The sequence below is a fragment of the Penicillium subrubescens genome (genome assembly GCF_028828155.1).
Source record: "Penicillium subrubescens strain IBT 31985 chromosome Unknown utg000002l_segment0_segment0, whole genome shotgun sequence".
NCBI lineage: Eukaryota > Fungi > Ascomycota > Eurotiomycetes > Eurotiales > Aspergillaceae > Penicillium > Penicillium subrubescens.
Window position 1 is genome coordinate 7,569,657 of NW_026643152.1, and position 17,911 is coordinate 7,587,567.

Genomic DNA, 17,911 nt, shown 5'->3' on the forward strand with positions numbered 1-17,911 from the left:
ATGGTGTATTCGAAAATAGGTGATGAAAGCGTGGCGCACCCATACGCGTAGCGGATGGGTGGGTCGCAGCGTAGCGAAGGGCACAGATATGTGTGTGTAAGAAGAAAGAGCGGTTGAATTGGTAATTGTAAGGCGTGAAAGGCTTGGCAAAAATCAGGCAAAAATCAGGCAGAAGTGTAGTGCCGCCAGGCATTTTTATAGTGCCAACAGGGTTACCCTAAATGATATGTTTGAAAGAAAAATATAGTTTCTGTGGGGTCATAAGTCAAAAGTGTTAACAAAGAAATAAGAGATATATCTTTAACACAAACACTACACTACTATCACAATTTGCATTAAAATCGAATCCTTTGTTACAACGTCGCGAAACCGGTGCAACAACTCCACTATCCCATTAACTTTCCTGCCCCTTACGCCAAGACACACTAGTCTGTATTTGGAGTTATTCTGGGAGTTGCGTATGTATTCGTACGTACGTAGGTTACGTAATAATTTCAGGCATGTATTCACTTGTAAATTCAGAACCTCTGGTAGTACCTCGATGCTCCCCCTCCGATGCAGCTTTCCTCGGGAGGCACCATTTCACAATCAATCACAAGTGGTCCAACCAACGATGGCTCCAAACCTAGCTCCTTCTACATACCTCTCTGTTGCACCTAGTTGAGACTAATAATCGGCATAGCGACTCTGCGACTGTCGGTGACGTCGGTCTGCCCGAACACGCCACATTGGCCGTCCGTATCTAGTGAAACCTCAGGCAAGAGAGGTATATAGGTCGTCAAACTGCTTATATCCCTCCCCCTGAACGAACGTCTGCATCCACGGGCCCTGCGTTTCGGCGTGCGCCAGCTCCCAGTAGAGATCCGCATGTGCGCCGCCATCGACACGGTACTTGGGCGATCCGTCTGCCTTCCGTTCGTCGGCATAATAGAATCTTCACGGCATTAGCCTGCCACGCTCTAATGCCCCGAAATAGATTGAAGACTTACTTATATCCATGGTCTTTGTACGCGTCCGAAGCAGCCCAGATCATGTGAGCGGCGCCGGACTTTCCAATACCCTGGGTGAGAAATTTTGGGATGATGCCGACGTTCAGGATATTTCCAGTATAGATGAAAGTCTTCGCGGCTGACGTTGGAAGCTGTGAAAAGCCGGAGACGGCTTGTTGTGCGGCAACAAAGGCATTGTAGACGTTGATGGTCGTGTCGCGACTAAGGTCTGCGAGAGTGATAGCGAAAGGGTCGTCGGGGGGTGTGAAGGTCACAGCGCTAACTGCAACGCGTTAGTCGGCTGCCAAATCCCGGCACTGCGAGGAGACAATAGTTCACCATTGTAGACGACGACACTAGGGATACCAAACACCTTCTTCACTTTAGCGAAAGCATTGATTATATCATTAGTTTTAGAGAGGTCGCTCGGGATGAGTAGTTGCTTCTCAGTGCTATCGCCCTCCTTCAGGGAGCGAGCGGCGAGTGCAACCTTGTAGCCTTTAGAGGCAAACTTGCGAGCGACGGACTGGCCGATGTTAGGGCCCGCGCCGAGGATGAGTATAACAGGGGATTTGGCGGTCATGATTTGCTGCTGGGTCGATTAGGTGTCAAGTTGGCGATATATCGTTCTTAGTCGCTCGTCAGTGAAAGATTTCAGGAATAAGCCTCATAGAAGATAGAAATTTCTGACTACTACCAGTAACCAGATGCTTTGAATTAGTCCTACTTATAGCTTTGTATCCCTTACTTCAGTGACATAAGGCTGGTACGTCGACCATGGTCAAGCCCTAGCGCATTATGCTAGGCATCGCATACTTACCTAACACTAGGTCGGAGCAATTCGTCGACCGACGCTACTCATATTTGTCAGCGAAGCAATTTGTCAGTCGAAGCAAACTTGTCAATCGGTGTAATCTATCAACTGAAGCCATTTATCAGCAGGAAGCAAGATAATGTCTTCTTCAATCGTCAAACGAATGCATAGCTCGTGCTCATTTAATTGTGGAGATAGTGTTTATCACGTGACCCACGTCCAATCTGAATAGGTGCTTCACTCCGATCCGCAATTATTAATCCCCCAACCCAAGTGAGTTGGTTTTGTTTGCAATAGTTTGTGTTGTTTGTGTTGATAACCAAGGACCAATCAGCGTCGGAAGGCCCCGAGGCCCGGGCGCGTTAGCCGCATAGTCCGTGAGTTATGTTAAGAACTAAGGCCCAATTAAACTGATAAAATGAGACAATTAGCTATCCAGCTTAGCAAGCGTTCGGTCAACGCTGTTTCCCGGGTGCCGAACTGAATGATCTATTACAACCTTAGGCAAGCTGGTGAGCCTTTCCAACTGCCCGTATGCCCTATATGTGCGACAATTCGATATTGGATACGGTTCCTTCTCAGCTTCGATAGGGGAGGTTATATCATACACGGAAGACCTTGCCGGCTTCCTGTCTTTATGCTTGCGCCAAATTCCCAATCTCAAAGCTCTCGACTTCCGTGGTCCGTCATTGACGTTCTTGTCCCACGATAAGACGAAAGCATCGATCGACTCGATGCTCATGTCGTTATGCTACGTGCCTCAGTCCAACTTGACAGAATTTAAACTTCAGTTACCGATGACGAATGATTTTGCTCCATTGCTTACCGAAAATATCAGCACACTGCGGATACCGATTGGACATCCTTTCAGTCGCCTTAATTATCTTGAATTGTGTTACACTCAGGCACGGAGATGTCAGATCAACATGGTAGTATTCAATGAAGGTATCAAGACTAGAGAGAAAAAGAGGGAAAAGAATCAGAACCCACCAAGAAAAGATCCTTTAAAGCAGGAGGTCAACAAAGTAACAAACGAGCAGTGGCGCGGCATTTCAGCCGTTGAATAAGGCCCTGCTTTGTATGGCATTGAAGGTCAAACGTGGAGATTAGAAAGAGATCTTGTCCCCAATGGATAGTTTACTCTATTCATATGACTAGCGCATTTGTTAGCGGGTTTCTCACGAGAAGTGGACATTCACTCGGCTCCAAAACCATGGGTCCCAGCCTAGAAACCTTGTCTAATACATAATTATTCTTCCTTACTAACGGTTGTTGATCATTGAATGGTGCCGGTAAAAACTGAAGTCCTCCTTCTGTTTCCTACAGTGTAGCCAGCTCTTACGCAGGGAATAGAAGTCGGTGGAGGCTGGGGCTACACTATCGCCTATGGCACTAATTCCATTTGGCCCCCTACCTGCAAACTGTACGGTTTCGGTACGTCAGGATATTGTTCGAGCGAGAGTCGATGTTTGATGGTGGTGATTTCCCGGTGATTCCTCCGGTACTATCTATTAGTTAGCAGTGCTGGCATGACTCATCATCAACAAGTCTCCAAAACACGCAACCTTCCAAGTACTATAGAGATCCTATTTCTACCGAGGGGACTATTTTTCTGTTTCGTGATACGTTCCTTCTTGGAGAATACGAATTGGATTAGTGAGCGTGAAATCTTAGCTTTGGATCTGAGAAATTTGTCTATATCAATTTACGAGTAAAAAGTTCTATCTGAGATAAGAGGGAGAACGACAACGCAAAAAGAAAAAAAAAAAGGGAGAAAAGAGAGAAATTGAAGCAGAAAGAGGGCCATAGGGCCGCAATATTGACGAGATTCACAATCAGAAAACAACCTTGGGAACGCCAGGAACTGTCCAGCATACCTTGTCCAGAAATTCCTCTTGGGTGAAAACCTCCAGCAACTCTGCGCCGCCCTCCTTGAAGTGATCCCACGATTCGAAATGAATTGGGACCATGACATCGGCGCCAATATCACGGGCAAGCCGAACAGCTTGTTTACCGTCCATTGTAATCTGAATAGGGCCAGTTGGGAACTCAAAGGTAGCATTTCCCAAGTTGAAAATTCCTGCAGTGATGTGCCACCTCTTTCCAATCTCTTGCAGTTCATCAATATAGACGGTATCTCCAGAGAAGTAGATTGCATTAGGCTTGCCCGATGGATCAACACCGAACGAATCAGTCTCTAGGACGAAGCCCGTAACTTCTCCAACTGGGAAGTGTTTGCAAGGGGTACCGGTAATTCGGTACGTTTTTCCTCCGATACAAGAAGTTACAGTCTCCCAGGGGCGAAGGCCAATGACTCCTGGGCGTGGGCGCAAGTTGGAGGCCCCGTCCACGGTGGTAAAGACCTTCCGACCATCCAGCAGCTTACGGCCTTCTGGGTCCAAATTGTCAAGGTGATCCTCATGGCTAAGAAGTACAGCATCGATAGGTGGCAGCTCATTGAGCTGAAGCGCTGGTCCTTGCTTGTTGACAAGGTGCGGCGGTGGCGGGATGCTGTCAAGACCGTACGGGTTCAAATCCATTTGCTCCCAGACCGCGGTCGAATCATACTCTGTCCCTTCGATGGCCCCGAAGAAGGGATCTGTCAGGAAGTTGACTCCATCAATGTTGAGAATGGCAGTTGCAGTGGTAATGTGTGTGATTGTAAGGGTTGGTTCAATGGTTGCTGCCATGGCTGCGGTAAGAGCGAAAGTCGCAGATGTAAACTTTTGAGCCAACGAAATGGAATATTAAGACCGTCTATTTAAAGGGAAACCGAGGTTTAAATACTTTGCTTTTCTGAAAATATTAGAAATTATGTTTCATCCTACTGATAACGTAAGTTCGGCTCATCCCACCCGTGGGAATAAAGTTTCATTTTGCCACGAAAATGGAGAGAAATTTATAATATCTGTGCGGGATGTCCACGGCGTTATTCAGCAATACGGTCTGGTGGTTGTGAATAACGTTGAGTAATTTTTCTCCACTCATTACGGAGTAAGCAATTGCCATTTCACGAAGGGGCGTGGTGCGCAGGGTCGGTTTCACCATATTAAAGCCTTAATGCCTGAATTTAGACCGCTTGTAGACATCTATTTACAGTGTACCCACGGAATGACCATGCCCGATGACCTCATACATTAAGCTTTTGGTGCATCATAATGAGTGTAGTATACCACCAAATAATTGAGATGCACGAATTTGTATAAGATCAAAAGCTTCATTTTCATATATGGCGAGAGATATATAACTAGTAAGCTACTCCAAAACGTGGTGATATGTGAATTTTTTACAGGATTAGAAGCTTCATTTTACCTGCCCGAAAACCAAGGTACTTTTCTTATTAGTTAACTTTGAGGTCTCTGTAATGGTAATTCAAGTATCCTTATTTTCTGCCAGGCAAATTCAGGAATTTAATGCCTCCATATCGTGAAAACGACTCTGCGCACTATGCCCCTTCGTAGCCACTTCCAAGGTTGCACACAAAAGACTCGGCGGAGAATCTGGCCGTTTACGGATTAACGTGATGGGGATAATTCAAGATCACTAGATTCCGTAAAGTGTGTATTTTACGCAATGAGTCAGAATATATGTTGAGTATATGACCTTCATAACAACACAACTGCTATCTGCTGCGCTCGAAAGATTACTTCGACTAAATGTATTCTGTATCCTATTCTGGATATCCCGTTGCAACCACGAAAAGAAAAAGGTAACATCTCTAGACTTTATACCCAACTGCACCTTGGTCTTTAGTCAGGACACTTTATCTTATAGGATTGCCACGAGTCCACCGTTTCGGAGGTAGACAAATTCTGGAACGTTGTTATAGAATGACTTATCGTAGACATCAATTTGTGCTTTGAACACATATAAAGCACATATAACATTTGTGTAATAACTTTTTTCAAACTACCTGTAGCTTTTCTACCTCTTTGATAAAGCGACTCGCCTTTCGAATTCGGTGTCCATAAAAGTAGAAGACAACTGGTATCAAAATGCATACTGCCTCAACAATTCCTAGGATTGTACTTGCCCAATTCAAGCCCAGAGTCTTATACATTGATGGTCCCGCAAGTGGGAGGAATGCTCCCATGATACTGCGAGTGAGCATATTTCCTGCAAGCGCAGATGCGGCGTAAATGCCATAAGACCGGGCAATGTAGTTTGAGGCGTAGATGAAGACGCATGCATTACCAATTCCAAAGGGAACACCGGCTAGGATAGGGATGATCCAGTGAACGTTTGGAGTACAAGTCCAGGAAAACCACAACTGGCCAATGGCTAAAAGAGTGGCACCAAAAAAGACGACGCTGACCATAGCCTCCGGTTCTACCATGCCAGTTTCTGGATCCTTGAGATGAAGATTGATCACTTTACGAAACAAAGGTTCGCATGCAATGGCGATCAAGACACCGACGCCTATACCGACGAACGAAAGACCACCGATGCCTGGCGACCACCCACGTTCTTGTTGGAAAGCGATTGGATAGGCAACGAAACATAGGTAGAGGATGCCATAAACAATCGCAACGTAGCCATCCCAAAAAATACTAAGAGAATGTTAACCTCGGCTTTGTAGCATGGGAGGGAGATAGTTTACCAAATTGGCTCAGTTAGGAGCATCACGAAAGGTCTCTTGAGATTGATTCTCAGTGAAGATGCAAATCCGACACCATCGTCATAGCGTGTCCACCATTTGGGGTTCTTGGTCTCCTTTCTTTTTATCTCGGCGCGCTTTTTCAAGATCACGGGGGCGTATGTTTCCTTAACAGAGGCTATCAGAACCAGGACCACACCCCCAATGATGAGGACAATCCAATTTGTCCACCTCCAGCCGAGATATTGGAACACAAACCCTCCTATAATTGGGCCATATACAGGGCCGTTGGTTGGGCCAATAGACCAGAAGCCGAATGCTAAAGCACGGTGCTTATCCGAGACGATATCATTCACAGATGCGGGCGAGTTCGCCATCAATGCACTCCCAAAAAACCCTCCAAAGAATCTGCTCACGAGGATTGAAGCAATGTTTTGAGCTAAAGCACCGGGCAACAACAAAAGCAAAAATATTATCATTGAGACAATATAGACTGGCCGCCGTCCCAAAAGCTCGCTAAGTGGAGCAAAAATGATGCTGCCAATTCCCATTCCAAGAAGGTAAGTGGTGACACCAAGGAGAGCCACGATCTTCGAAACGCAAAAATCTTCCTGTAGACCTGGAATCCCAGATGTATACAGTGTGCTGGAGAGACTGACAACTGTAGCACCAAGACTCATAGCAGCGACTGTGAGGCCTTTGTACCAAAGCGGCCACAGGCGGGGATTTTCGGGGTCCTCAGAGCCCCAGTAAACTTCAAATTCCGGAGGTGCATGTATGCTGGCCAATTTGGAAATTGCTGGTTCGAGATGTGAGGCGTAGTAGGTTTCGGTGCCGACATCGACGTTGTCGGTTTGTTCTGAGTCGTTCCGCAATGTTCCCGGATGATAGAAGTCCGGCATTATGGTGCACTCCAATTGAGATCCACTGAACTGCCTAGAGATCTTACCAAGGTAGTGGAGGTAGTTTAAGGAGTAACTCCATTTTGAAGGTTTGCCATTTATATACATACACGTAAATAGTCGGCCTATCCCACTTGCCGGTTTATCCACGGATATTTATTGAGTTAGCGCCACCCACGAAGTTATTCATCAAGTGGGATGGCCGGTGGAACTTCATTGGTGACTTCCTCGGGGCCCCACCGGAGCTCTCAGTCATTACCTTCTCTTCTCCCTTTTGCCTCCTTCACTTTTGCCATTTCACAAAGTTGTGAAATCCAGAAGTTTGCCAAAATTCTGCGCAATGCCGCCTCCTGCCGATATTGTCCCCTTGTGGTTCCAATGTGACTATCCAGATTGCAACGCTAAATATCGGCGTAAAGAGCACCTGAATCGACATCGTAATCATCACGATAAGGAAATCCATGTCGCTTGTCCTTATTGTGAGAGCGTCCTGACCAGGAAGTGAGTAGTTTCTTCAATCCCGTGGGAAAATTTTCAACTTAGAGAGTAACTAGTGACCTGTTGCGACGCCACATCCGGACTTACCATCCGCAAAGAGAACTGCCACCGACTCGAAAATTTAGGGCATGTAGTGCATGTCATGCACGGAAAGTCCGTTGTGAAGGTGTATTACCATGCAATGCCTGTCAACATCGCGGCGTCTTCTGTGTGCCTAGTGGGGGTGAAACCGTAAGCGAACAACAATCTTCGATCGATGATCTCTGCCCTTTGCCGCATATTTCCAGGATTAATGATTCCATTTCTGACGCTCCCCGGTGGATTGCTCATGACTATATTGATATTTACTTTAATACTTTCCATCCAAGATGGCCGTTTCTCCATCGAAGCACATTTGACTTCGTCAAGGAACCTTGTGTACTTGTTCAATCCGTTGTCGCAATTGGACTTTGGGTGAAAGGGACTCAGGAGGCACGAGACGCATCGGTACGTCTACATAATAGACTATGTTCCGCATTTTACGCTCAAATGGTGAGAAGAAGAAGCATTATAACATTAACTCCATATAGAATTGTGTGTTGATATCATCCTTTTGCTCTAGGACCAATGGTGCATCTCCAACTCGAGTCCACGCCAACACACAAATACCTCGTGGCCTATAACATCATTTCAGAGTGTGCTCTTGAATATCATTCTTTCTCTTTTCATTGCAAGAGAGAATTCCAGTACAGATTTGAGCATGCGATGCCGATTACCAGACGACAAATATGACCTCCTGGCTGCGCTTGTTCAAAGCTGTCGAAGGTGGGATATTTTCTACTACCCTAACATGCTTCTGCAACACGATGCCGATGCACCACTCGCGTTTGTATATCTGAGCGTTGAAGAGATTAAGAGATTTGGACTAGCCCTCTATAAGGTGTGCCGATTGTCCACACCCACTTCCTTTGACTTGAGCGGAGACTGTTCCAATGGCGGCAGAAATGATCTTTTGACCCTGGCCGACTTGTCCTTTTGCATGCCAGACAGTGATGAGCTGTGGAATGCTCCATTGGGTGGGGAGTCTGAGGTGTTAAACAAGTATGATTCATCCGCGGTGGGACGGGATAACGGAGATGCGAAAAACTGGATATCTCAAGCATCTGCTCTTCTACATGACGCTCGAGTTGGCTTTGATTGGATATAGCAGAAACTGTCATAGAAAATGCGGCTATTTAGCCACATATCAAAATGCATCCTATAAAGGCAACGATCGAACATATTCCCTTGCTATTTTCTTTCATGCTAGAGTGGCAAAATGTGAAGACACAAGAGTGTTACATTGATTAACCCGGTCTTTTCATGGAAATCCATGTTTCTATAGTACTACATATATGGTTTTGCTCTCTAATCGGCTATACAACTTTCCAATTCAAGAGCCAGTCATTTTGGAGACTTTTATGCCATGAGTTTGACAAACACCTTTGTAATCTTCTTCTGTCAATCAACGTAGCCGAATGGGACCCGCACCTTCGCAACCCCGAGGCCCACAGTCACCGGTTAGGAAGTCATGTATTATGTCGTTCACCCTTACATCCATGATCGGGTGGGATGGCCGTGAAGTGATCGGCCCAGCCTGTCCGGGTGGGATTGCCGACCCGTCCATGATTATTTATGGCCCCCGCAAAACATATAGGGTTTCTAAGCAATGCGTAACGAAGTCCAGCGTACCTCTATATAAACACATATAAACCGACTCTTCTTTTTAATATCGAAGGTTCCTACTGTACGCCCTACGGACCTTGACCACGCAGGCTGTTTCAACCGCGGATGACTCTTCGTGGTAAAGGTCGTCCAGATGAGATCCGCAACACCCGAAGAATAATAGCGCCTAAGTGAGTGCTTTGCTTTGTTACTGTAGTAGCACACGGTCTTGAATAAAGCTGCGGAAGTGGACTAGGCCACTCTCGCACAGATCATGATGACCGTTTCGCTAGATGGGACAGTAGGGAGATGGAAAGCGCCTTTACCGGGCTGCGGAGAGATATAGAGAATGGATCCTGCTGTTAGCGAAGCGAGATAGTTTGATCCGACACCTAAATACGGGCCATTGCCTTTCCACAATGGCTCGTTGTTGACAGAAAATGTCACGAAATTGTGCAAGGGATTGAAGGAAGGGGCCATAGAAATGGGGTACGGGCGGACGTGTAGCGTGGGAAGCATAGAGATAAATGTGGCTAGAGGAAGTGGGATGGATCGGAATTGCTCGAGAAGATCCAGTACCGAGACTCGCTTGTTGCGGATGATTGGGTCGTGAAGGTCGAGGAAACGGAGTAACTCTCGTTTGTTTCCTTTAAGCGGTGCAGATACGGCAAGTACTTTGTTAGCTAAATGCCTGGAGTAGAGCTGAAGCTAAAGGAGAAAAGATTTCTGTGGACTTACATTCCACGTTGCGAGTTAGGACAGCTTGAGGTACGAGCTGAAAAGCTCGGCCGCCCACACCGTGGCGTGGGGCAGACCGAGCGCATTATACGAATCGATCGTGATGCTATGGTCAGGTGCGAGATGGAGTCGAGCCAGCGTTTCCGAGACCGCGCTGGGTAGGTTGCTTGGGAGAACATTGAGACGATTGCCGGGGCGTAGAGTAGTTTCGTTCGGGGGGCAGAATTCCAGATGTCGCTTTTCCGGTGTCCCGGGGGAGGTTAGGATCCGGACGTCGGTCACAGTCGCCTCGAGGAAGCCTGGGTGCAATTCCACCCTTGTGGGTCTATTGAATCGGTAATCCCTCCATAATGTCCTTCATTCAGTGTTTCCCCGTCGAATTTATTTATCTCAAACTGCCCCGGGTTCCACAGCACTAGGCAACGACTTTTTCCTTCCAATTTCCAGTCCACGCTCGTCGAATGCACCGGTATGGAAGTGATCTCCATTTACCCGGCTAAACCATAGCCATCACCCAGTATGGTAGCGGGAGATGTTCCATCTACGCCATTCTTGTTTTAGTTAGAGGAGCGGACAAGGGTCCAGGGAAGTGCGGGTTCTTTTGATAATGCTTAAAATTAAAGCAAGACATCCAGGGTTTGTGATACGGTAGGAACAGGCACCTTACATCGATCAGTACTATAAAAAGGCCACTTCCCTCATGGAGAGACAAATCTTAAGTACAATCATTTCCCAATTTACTCAGTCATTCCTTTTAAGTGGCTCAGTCATTTCTCTAATATGGTTACCTTCTCGAGTCTCTTCTTGGCTGCTTGTGCCTTCGTAAGTGCTTTCGCAGCTCCCACTGAAATCAATGTGGCGAAGCGAGCTATCTATACAAGCCAGACTGGAGAATGCAATGGCTATCACTACTCTTTCTGGACCGACGGTGGTGGCAAGGTCGAGTACAACAATGAAAAGAACGGTGAATACAGCGTGTCTTGGGAGAACTGCGGCGATTTCACCTCTGGCAAGGGCTGGAGTACTGGCAGTGCCCGGTAAGATGTATTCACTTGGCATTCCGCCTGACAAATCGTTGACATTCAAATAGCAACATCCACTATGCTGGAGATTTCAAACCTTCTGGAAATGCCTATCTTGCCGTGTATGGCTGGACTAGGGGCCCTCTTATCGAATACTACATCTTGGAGAACTACGGGACCTACAACCCCGGCCCTAGCTTGACCTACAAGGGATCTTTCGCTAGCGATGGATCAGTCTATGATATCTTCACCCACCTGCAGGTCGACCAGCCCTCTATTGATGGCCCAAAGAAAACCTTTATGCAGTACTGGTCTATTCGCCGCAATAAACGCTCGGATGGAACCGTTACCACTGCCAACCACTTCAATGCTTGGGCTTCACATGGAATGAATCTAGGCGCACATGACTACCAGATTCTTTCAACCGAGGGCTTCTCGAGCAGTGGACGCGCTCATATGTCTGTTTGGTAAATATGAGCGTGAGGGACTTGGGAACTATGGATCCGTCAACCTAGAGTGAGTCAGGGACAAGTTCCTGTTTGATCTGTACAAAGGCTCTTGGTATGCCAGACAAACAAATTGAGACTCGACAAGACTGCCAGAGACTTTATTCTATGGTTTTTTAGTTCTTTGAGCCTACACTACGCAACATACTCACCAATAAGCCTTTCCTCCACGCTGTCCACGTGCCCCTTTGATTGCTATTTGGAACATTTCCTTCTTGGGCTTGGCTGTTATAACAGTCGGCCTGCTTTTGTAGAATAGCACTACCCATCCTGCCTATTTTCGTTCCCTCCCTTTCTTTTGTTCGGATGACTCGATCCCTTTGACCTCGATAGGTTTGCAGGGTTTGTCGTCCTCTTTGGCCCTACATGATGCTTGCGGGTGATTTCCTAGGTCCAGATCTGTTTCGTTTCTTTGTGCTTAGGCCTATATAGGCCTTCTTCTGTTTCTTGCTGCTTCTTCTTCTTCTTCCCCTGGATAGTCTTCGTCAGCTTGCTCTAGATATAGCAATTGACTCAGTCCCCCTCCTCTTTTCGCTTCCTGTGCCGGCAGTGCCGTCGGCGCTGTCATCTTCCTCTTGCATTGCTCCCCTAAATGTTCTTCCTGCGCACTCCCCTTCCACCTTTCATTGGTCAGGTTTGTATAATCCTACCAAAAGGCTACTGCTTTCGACACAATCTTAATATACAAAGTCTTGTCCTTTATCCATTCTGGGGTCTTCTTTGACAGGTAGCAGGTATTAGCGTACTTGCCGCTCTTCGGCTCTTTAGCTCCCTTCTCCCCATGACCCACTGTAACTTGTTCGCACGCCTTGTTTTACGGATATGTTAGAGCGCAGCGAGTGCATTTAAACCCTCGGTTGCTGTTACTTAGCTTTCTAGTTTGGTTTTATTGTTTGGGCTATTTATAATTCAAATAGATCCAATCAGCTTCGGCTGCTGTCTTCCGTAACTTTACGTACAATATTGCACCGTGCAGTCACAATTCCTCGCATCTAGTCACCCACGTCTCTTGCCTTCACATTCTCCTCTGGTGAAAGCCGTACCGGCTACTTAGGCCTTAGGCCAGCGTTAAAGCGAAAATGCAGGGAACATGGGACACCCTCGGCTTTGGTGAGAAGACAGGTGCCAATGTACCACATGACGCCCTACGTTTTCACCGCAGAAAATAAGTTTGCCAAAAGTAGTCCTTAAGGTTCCTCACAAGTCGTACCTATGGCTCGCTCTATATCGGGGTGTAGCCCTGTGGGATATTATGGGAGTATATTTGCCAGTATACTGTCAGGAGTGGCCGGATGGCTTGTTATACAAATAATCTTACAAGATAGAGAGTAGCTTACTAGCGTGAATGATATACGGAGTACATCGCGCCTATAGCGCCGCTAGCATTGTTAAACACCCACTCCTCCTCGGTGCTCAGATACTTTTCACTAATCTTCTCCTGCAGCTCAGCAACGATAAAGTTGATAATAGAGCCGGTATCCTCGCTATAAGTCTTAATAGTATACTGCGACAGATCATGCAAATGCTTAGGGTAAAAGATATAGAACTGGTCGAGGCGCGCGTCGAGGAAGCTGTACAGAGCAGAGAATAGCGCCAGGAAGACCGCGAGCAGACTTGAGTTCCAGAGAGAAAAGTAGCGGCAGCCACATCCAGAGGCGGACATTTTGTTGCCAGAGGACTTGGACGGCATCGGGGGGTTCGTGATTTAGGAGAGGGGAAGGGGGTGAGGTGAGGTGGAGGTGAGCAAATCGTTGGACCCCTAAATTAATAATAAAATTGAATTTATTGACGGTCGCCCCTGGGCCCTAGCGAACACGCTCCCCGCAAAATTATCGGTTCTCGAGGGTCGGTCCACGCCATGTCGGATCGACCCAATCCGAATCAGAACAACCCGTCTCGCTTTCCGCGGGCTGCGAACGATTGGAATGACGAGGACGATCGCGATATTGGGGCGGCAGAGCTGGTGGACTGAGGTGGGGCCAGCGGATGTGTCATCTGGAACATTAACTATATTAGTATGTCGTGCTTGGTTCTGTATTTGATCGCTCACTTTGGAGCACCAAAAGGATAGTTCTTGGTAGCTTCTGATTAAACTTTGGATATTGTTCTTAGTAGAAGCACGTGCGCGCAGAAACGTCTAATCTGCGCTAGCCTGATTAGAGTATTCATTTGCTCTATATTGAACACAACGTGCAAATATTAATATTTTGGATCTATATTAATAGATGGATTCTGGCAGAACTGTCGTCGAATCATTCTACATCATCCACCTAAGACCCACATGGCTGCTTCTTACCGCGACAGTTATGGCCCGTGTGGAGAATCGAGAATACCCGCAGTCCCACGTCGGCCACCGACCTTTCCGGCTCTGACCACCAGCTTGCACTCTTGGAAGCTTCCCTATGCGGCCGTGCTGTCAGCGCACAACATATATATGAGTCCGTAGTTCCAAAGCCGTTGAGACTCCCACAGTGCTCGTTTTTTCCTGCCTCCTCGGTAGGTTCTCTGGTATAGGTGTGGCCTTGCGACAGCTCTTGTCGCTCCTGCGTTAGCCCTCCCATACTTGCTTCCCTCGAGAGGTATTGCGTCTCATTTCAAAGATACCATGGTGCTTAGAAAGGCTTCCAAAAAGAGGGCCCCGGTTCAATCGGTTCAGGGGGTTCAATCGGTTCAGGGGACACGGGACTCTGAGTCTGGTAAGCCGTATGTGTTCCCAATTGTCGTGCGCTGATCCCTAAGATTAACGTTCGTCAGTCTCGGTGCAATTGTATTCATCTTTGGTCTCTCAACCCTTATCTACGCTTTCACCTTCCTCTGTAATGATGTGTCTGGCTGCCCTGTTCCGTCGCTGCTCAATCCGTCGACACTGTCTCTTGATAAGTTAAAGGAGGAAGTTGGTTGGCCCCAAGGCGGTCTTAAAGCTTTCTTTGACATTCGGGTGACCCTGTGGGTGCTGAGTTATTACTTACTCAGTCTGGCTCTGTACGTGTTTCTACCCGGCGAGGTGGTTGAGGGCACTGAATTGGCCTGCAAAGGAAGGCTTCGCTACAAGTTCAACGGTATGAATCCTCGGATTCTCTTTTTGTGGTAACGCCTAATCTGGTTCTAGCTTTTTCTTCTGCCATTTGGATCCTCTCTGGTTTAGCTCTGAGCACATACGTGTACGGCGCTGATTGCGTCCTATGGGTTTTTCTCTGGGACAACTACTTACAGATTATCACGGCAAATTTGATGATCTGCATGATCCTCGCCACCTTTGTTTATGCAAAAAGTTTCTCAGTCCCTGAGCCTGATCAGCTCAATCCCGAATTAAGGGAGTTGGCACCGGGTGGCCAAACCGGAAATGCTCTCTATGACTTCTTCATAGGCCGGGAGTTGAATCCGCGGGTAAAATTGCCTATTCTATTTGTCGACGAGGCCTCAAGGACGATTGATATCAATGTATGGTGTGAGATGAGGCCAGGACTGCTTGGGTGGATCATATTGAACTTGTCCAACATGGCCCGCCAATACAGAACGTATGGCTACATCTCAAACTCTATCGCACTCTCAACCGCATTCCAAACCTTCTACGTTCTGGATGCGCTGTACCTTGAACGAGCGGTTCTAACTACTATGGATGTGATTATGGATGGATTCGGTTATATGCTTTCTTTTGGACACCTGGTGTGGGTACCCTTCATCTACAATCTACAAACCAGATATCTTGCCGTTTTCCCCTTGGAATTGTGCTTGAAAGATATTCTGTTAACTTTGATTATTACTGGCGTGGGATACTCGATCTTCCGCGGCGCCAACAATCAGAAGAACCGTTTCCGCACAGACCCCAATGACCCCCGTGTGAAGCATATCAAATACATCCAGACATCAAGTGGCTCTAAGCTGATGATTTCCGGCTGGTGGGGATTGGCGCGCCATATCAACTACTTCGGCGACTGGCTGATGTCATGGTCGTACTCATTGCCCACCGGGCTTGCTGGCTACACCATGGTTGAAAGTATTAACAGCGCTGGGCACGTACAGAAGCAGGCCATACAGACCCCTGAAGTGCGCGGGTGGGGAATTGTTTTCACTTACTTTTTCATGCTTTATTTCGGTGTCCTGCTTATACACCGGGAGGGACGGGACGAAGAAAAGTGCAAGAGGAAATATGGCGCCGACTGGAAACGCTATACGTCTATCGTTCCCAGCCGCATCGTCCCCGGTATCTACTAGTCTACGAACCGGAGGGATTGTACCTATAGCTGGGTGATTTTGCAGTAATATCTGTTGTTACAGCAGGGACTGGCTACTCAGGAATGAAGCCGCAACATCGGAAGCAATTCCTACTCTATGTATGAGAAGAAGACTTGATTGGAAATCAACTTGGACCACGCGGTGTATATCTGCCCTCATGCTTTCCCTCAAGGAGGTGAATCAAGCTTCCTTCCACACTACAACAAATTTAGCTTTCATAAAGACTCATGGAAAGTTACACACATCACGAACCCATGGAAAATTATACCGAAGCTGGAGATTACCTAACCCTCTGCAAATAAAGGGCCTACAGAAAAACTTCAACCCATTACTCCTGAACCAAGCTCGACAAATTATCGGTGCGAGGGTTGTAGGTCTTGGGCATCTCTACCCTCAATCCCGATACGAAAGTACTTTACTTCGGCTTTCAGTTTCCTCGACCACAATATGCGATTCAACTTCTCATGTATCTTCACAAGTTTCAGAGCCAAAGCCAACGGCCACTGAAGACCCGATTACAAGAACACGCCCGTTGCCGTTATCAACGGACTCTTTGCAATTGAGCCACGGAATAGCCCCAGAGAAAGTCTCTCTGCGAATCCAAAGTACCTGTAATGCAGCAATTTTTACTCGTTTACAATAAGGTATTACCAATCCGTATCCTACTTACTCACAGTGACCAGCAAGCTCCGCGTAACATCAGGTCCTAGATCAATATATATTGACCACTTTACAGATCCTCTCGAATAGGTCCAGGGCAGCACACTTTGGGTCTATCGTCAACGAAACCGTATCGAAGATTTTCCCTGCGTGCTGCTGAAAAGGTAGTCACGGAGTTTACTTTCAGTGATGAAAGTAATTCATGGAATCACAGGGAGCTACTCTGTCTTTCCCAGGCTGCCACCCAGCAGAGTAGTGTCAGTATCGGGATAGGCTGGCCAGAACCCAGACAGGAATTCGAATTCAAACTCCACTTCCTTTGACAAACTGTGGAAGATCTCTCGCACATACAAACTCGGTTCGAAGATTTCTGCAGATTGACCATGTCCTATCCCTTATATTAGCACTTGTAGAAAAAGTCTCCTCTTGGGGTTGCACAATAGCCCAGTATTATACTGTACCATAGAGCATTAAAACTTTGTGAGTCTTGCAAGCCATTATGCAAGCCATTATCGGATATCGAGACCGTGTTACCTCGAGGACAAATCTTACTTATATTAAAGATGGCTAGTAACGCATAATTCCAGGTTTGCAACTTGTCAATCGGTGGCAGTGAAAGAATTTGTACTTTATAAGACAAAATAAAGAGATTTTTCCAAAACTGCAATTTAAACATACAGTACATCGCTGTACAAATCTATCCAGTGTTATCTTGCCTTTGAAACAGAAAACACTTCGCAATCGCGAACCGATACATTATGTGGAGTCAACCACACGATTAAAAATAATCATCTCTCACATTTGGTTATCCTACCGTCTTCAGAAAATACGTATCCTAATTACTTAGTTCTGGTAAGAACGAGACACCCCGTTCGGTAAACAAGAAACACTTAACAGTGTGAGCTTCTATCAAGTTTATATAGACCGCCATATCCTCAAGAAATCCGCGATACTTGTTAGCCAACTCCTCACGGCTGCCTCCATTTTTAATCAATTTTTTTTTGATAATCTTTATATGCTCGCGCACCCCGCTTCACTGACTCCGATTTAGACCTGTATAGAGTGATATTCACGCCGCTAAAACTAAGCGATAACGCTGCTTTGACAACTGTTACCCTTCTGCAAGGAAATATAACAACTTCTTAAGCTTCGACTGCTAGCTTCTAGCTTTACTACAATCAGATCGTCTGACCTGACCTGATTAAGAGAGAGTTCGAGGCCTACCTGATTGTATAGTAGTCTAATACTGTACGCTGCCTACCTGAT

General features: G+C 46.7%; 7 protein-coding genes across 7 annotated transcripts; 3 read left to right on the forward strand and 4 right to left on the reverse strand.

Annotated features, from left to right (window-relative positions):
* Window positions 1–753: 753 nt before the first annotated feature.
* On the reverse strand, window positions 754–1,572 carry N7473_004061 (uncharacterized protein; the record flags this gene model as incomplete). Its single annotated transcript, XM_057150001.1, has 3 exons — window positions 754–934; window positions 990–1,272; window positions 1,329–1,572. 3 exons carry the CDS (start codon window positions 1,570–1,572, stop codon window positions 754–756), a joined length of 708 nt encoding a protein of 235 aa, XP_057013655.1.
* Window positions 1,573–3,638: 2,066 nt separating this feature from the next.
* Window positions 3,639–4,493, reverse strand: N7473_004062 (MBL fold metallo-hydrolase; the record flags this gene model as incomplete). The annotated part of the gene is made up of 1 exon (XM_057150002.1): window positions 3,639–4,493. The coding sequence occupies one exon, from the start codon at window positions 4,491–4,493 to the stop codon at window positions 3,639–3,641; it is 855 nt and encodes a 284-aa protein (XP_057013656.1).
* A 1,144-nt stretch (window positions 4,494–5,637) lies between these two features.
* On the reverse strand, window positions 5,638–7,410 carry N7473_004063 (MFS transporter; the record flags this gene model as incomplete). The annotated part of the gene is made up of 2 exons (XM_057150003.1): window positions 5,638–6,353; window positions 6,404–7,410. 2 exons carry the CDS (start codon window positions 7,408–7,410, stop codon window positions 5,708–5,710), a joined length of 1,653 nt encoding a protein of 550 aa, XP_057013657.1. The 3' UTR covers window positions 5,638–5,707.
* A 232-nt stretch (window positions 7,411–7,642) lies between these two features.
* On the forward strand, window positions 7,643–9,117 carry N7473_004064 (Zn(II)2Cys6 transcription factor; the record flags this gene model as incomplete). The annotated part of the gene is made up of 3 exons (XM_057150004.1): window positions 7,643–7,803; window positions 7,857–8,286; window positions 8,402–9,117. The coding sequence occupies 3 exons, from the start codon at window positions 7,643–7,645 to the stop codon at window positions 8,984–8,986; spliced, it is 1,176 nt and encodes a 391-aa protein (XP_057013658.1). The 3' UTR covers window positions 8,987–9,117.
* Window positions 9,118–11,001: 1,884 nt separating this feature from the next.
* Window positions 11,002–11,714, forward strand: N7473_004065 (glycoside hydrolase family 11 protein; the record flags this gene model as incomplete). The annotated part of the gene is made up of 2 exons (XM_057150005.1): window positions 11,002–11,258; window positions 11,312–11,714. 2 exons carry the CDS (start codon window positions 11,002–11,004, stop codon window positions 11,712–11,714), a joined length of 660 nt encoding a protein of 219 aa, XP_057013659.1.
* Window positions 11,715–13,085: 1,371 nt separating this feature from the next.
* Window positions 13,086–13,439, reverse strand: N7473_004066 (C-8 sterol isomerase; the record flags this gene model as incomplete). The annotated part of the gene is made up of 1 exon (XM_057150006.1): window positions 13,086–13,439. One exon carries the CDS (start codon window positions 13,437–13,439, stop codon window positions 13,086–13,088), a length of 354 nt encoding a protein of 117 aa, XP_057013660.1.
* A 657-nt stretch (window positions 13,440–14,096) lies between these two features.
* On the forward strand, window positions 14,097–16,934 carry N7473_004067 (Ergosterol biosynthesis ERG4/ERG24). Its single transcript, XM_057150007.1, has 4 exons — window positions 14,097–14,452; window positions 14,504–14,808; window positions 14,859–16,629; window positions 16,722–16,934. The coding sequence occupies exons 1-3, from the start codon at window positions 14,355–14,357 to the stop codon at window positions 15,962–15,964; spliced, it is 1,509 nt and encodes a 502-aa protein (XP_057013661.1). The 5' UTR covers window positions 14,097–14,354; the 3' UTR covers window positions 15,965–16,629; window positions 16,722–16,934.
* Window positions 16,935–17,911: the final 977 nt, after the last annotated feature.

What these genes read in the sequence shown, in the direction of transcription:
- N7473_004067 (XM_057150007.1), top strand. Translation starts at nt 14,355, where the DNA reads ATGGTGCTTAGAAAGGCTTCCAAAAAGAGGGCCCCGGTTCAATCGGTT. An exon ending in GACTCTGAGTCTGGTAAGCC is followed by an intron (nt 14,453 to 14,503) that starts GTATGTGTTCCC and finishes AACGTTCGTCAG; the next exon opens with TCTCGGTGCAATTGTATTCA. An exon ending in GCTTCGCTACAAGTTCAACG is followed by an intron (nt 14,809 to 14,858) that starts GTATGAATCCTC and finishes ATCTGGTTCTAG; the next exon opens with CTTTTTCTTCTGCCATTTGG.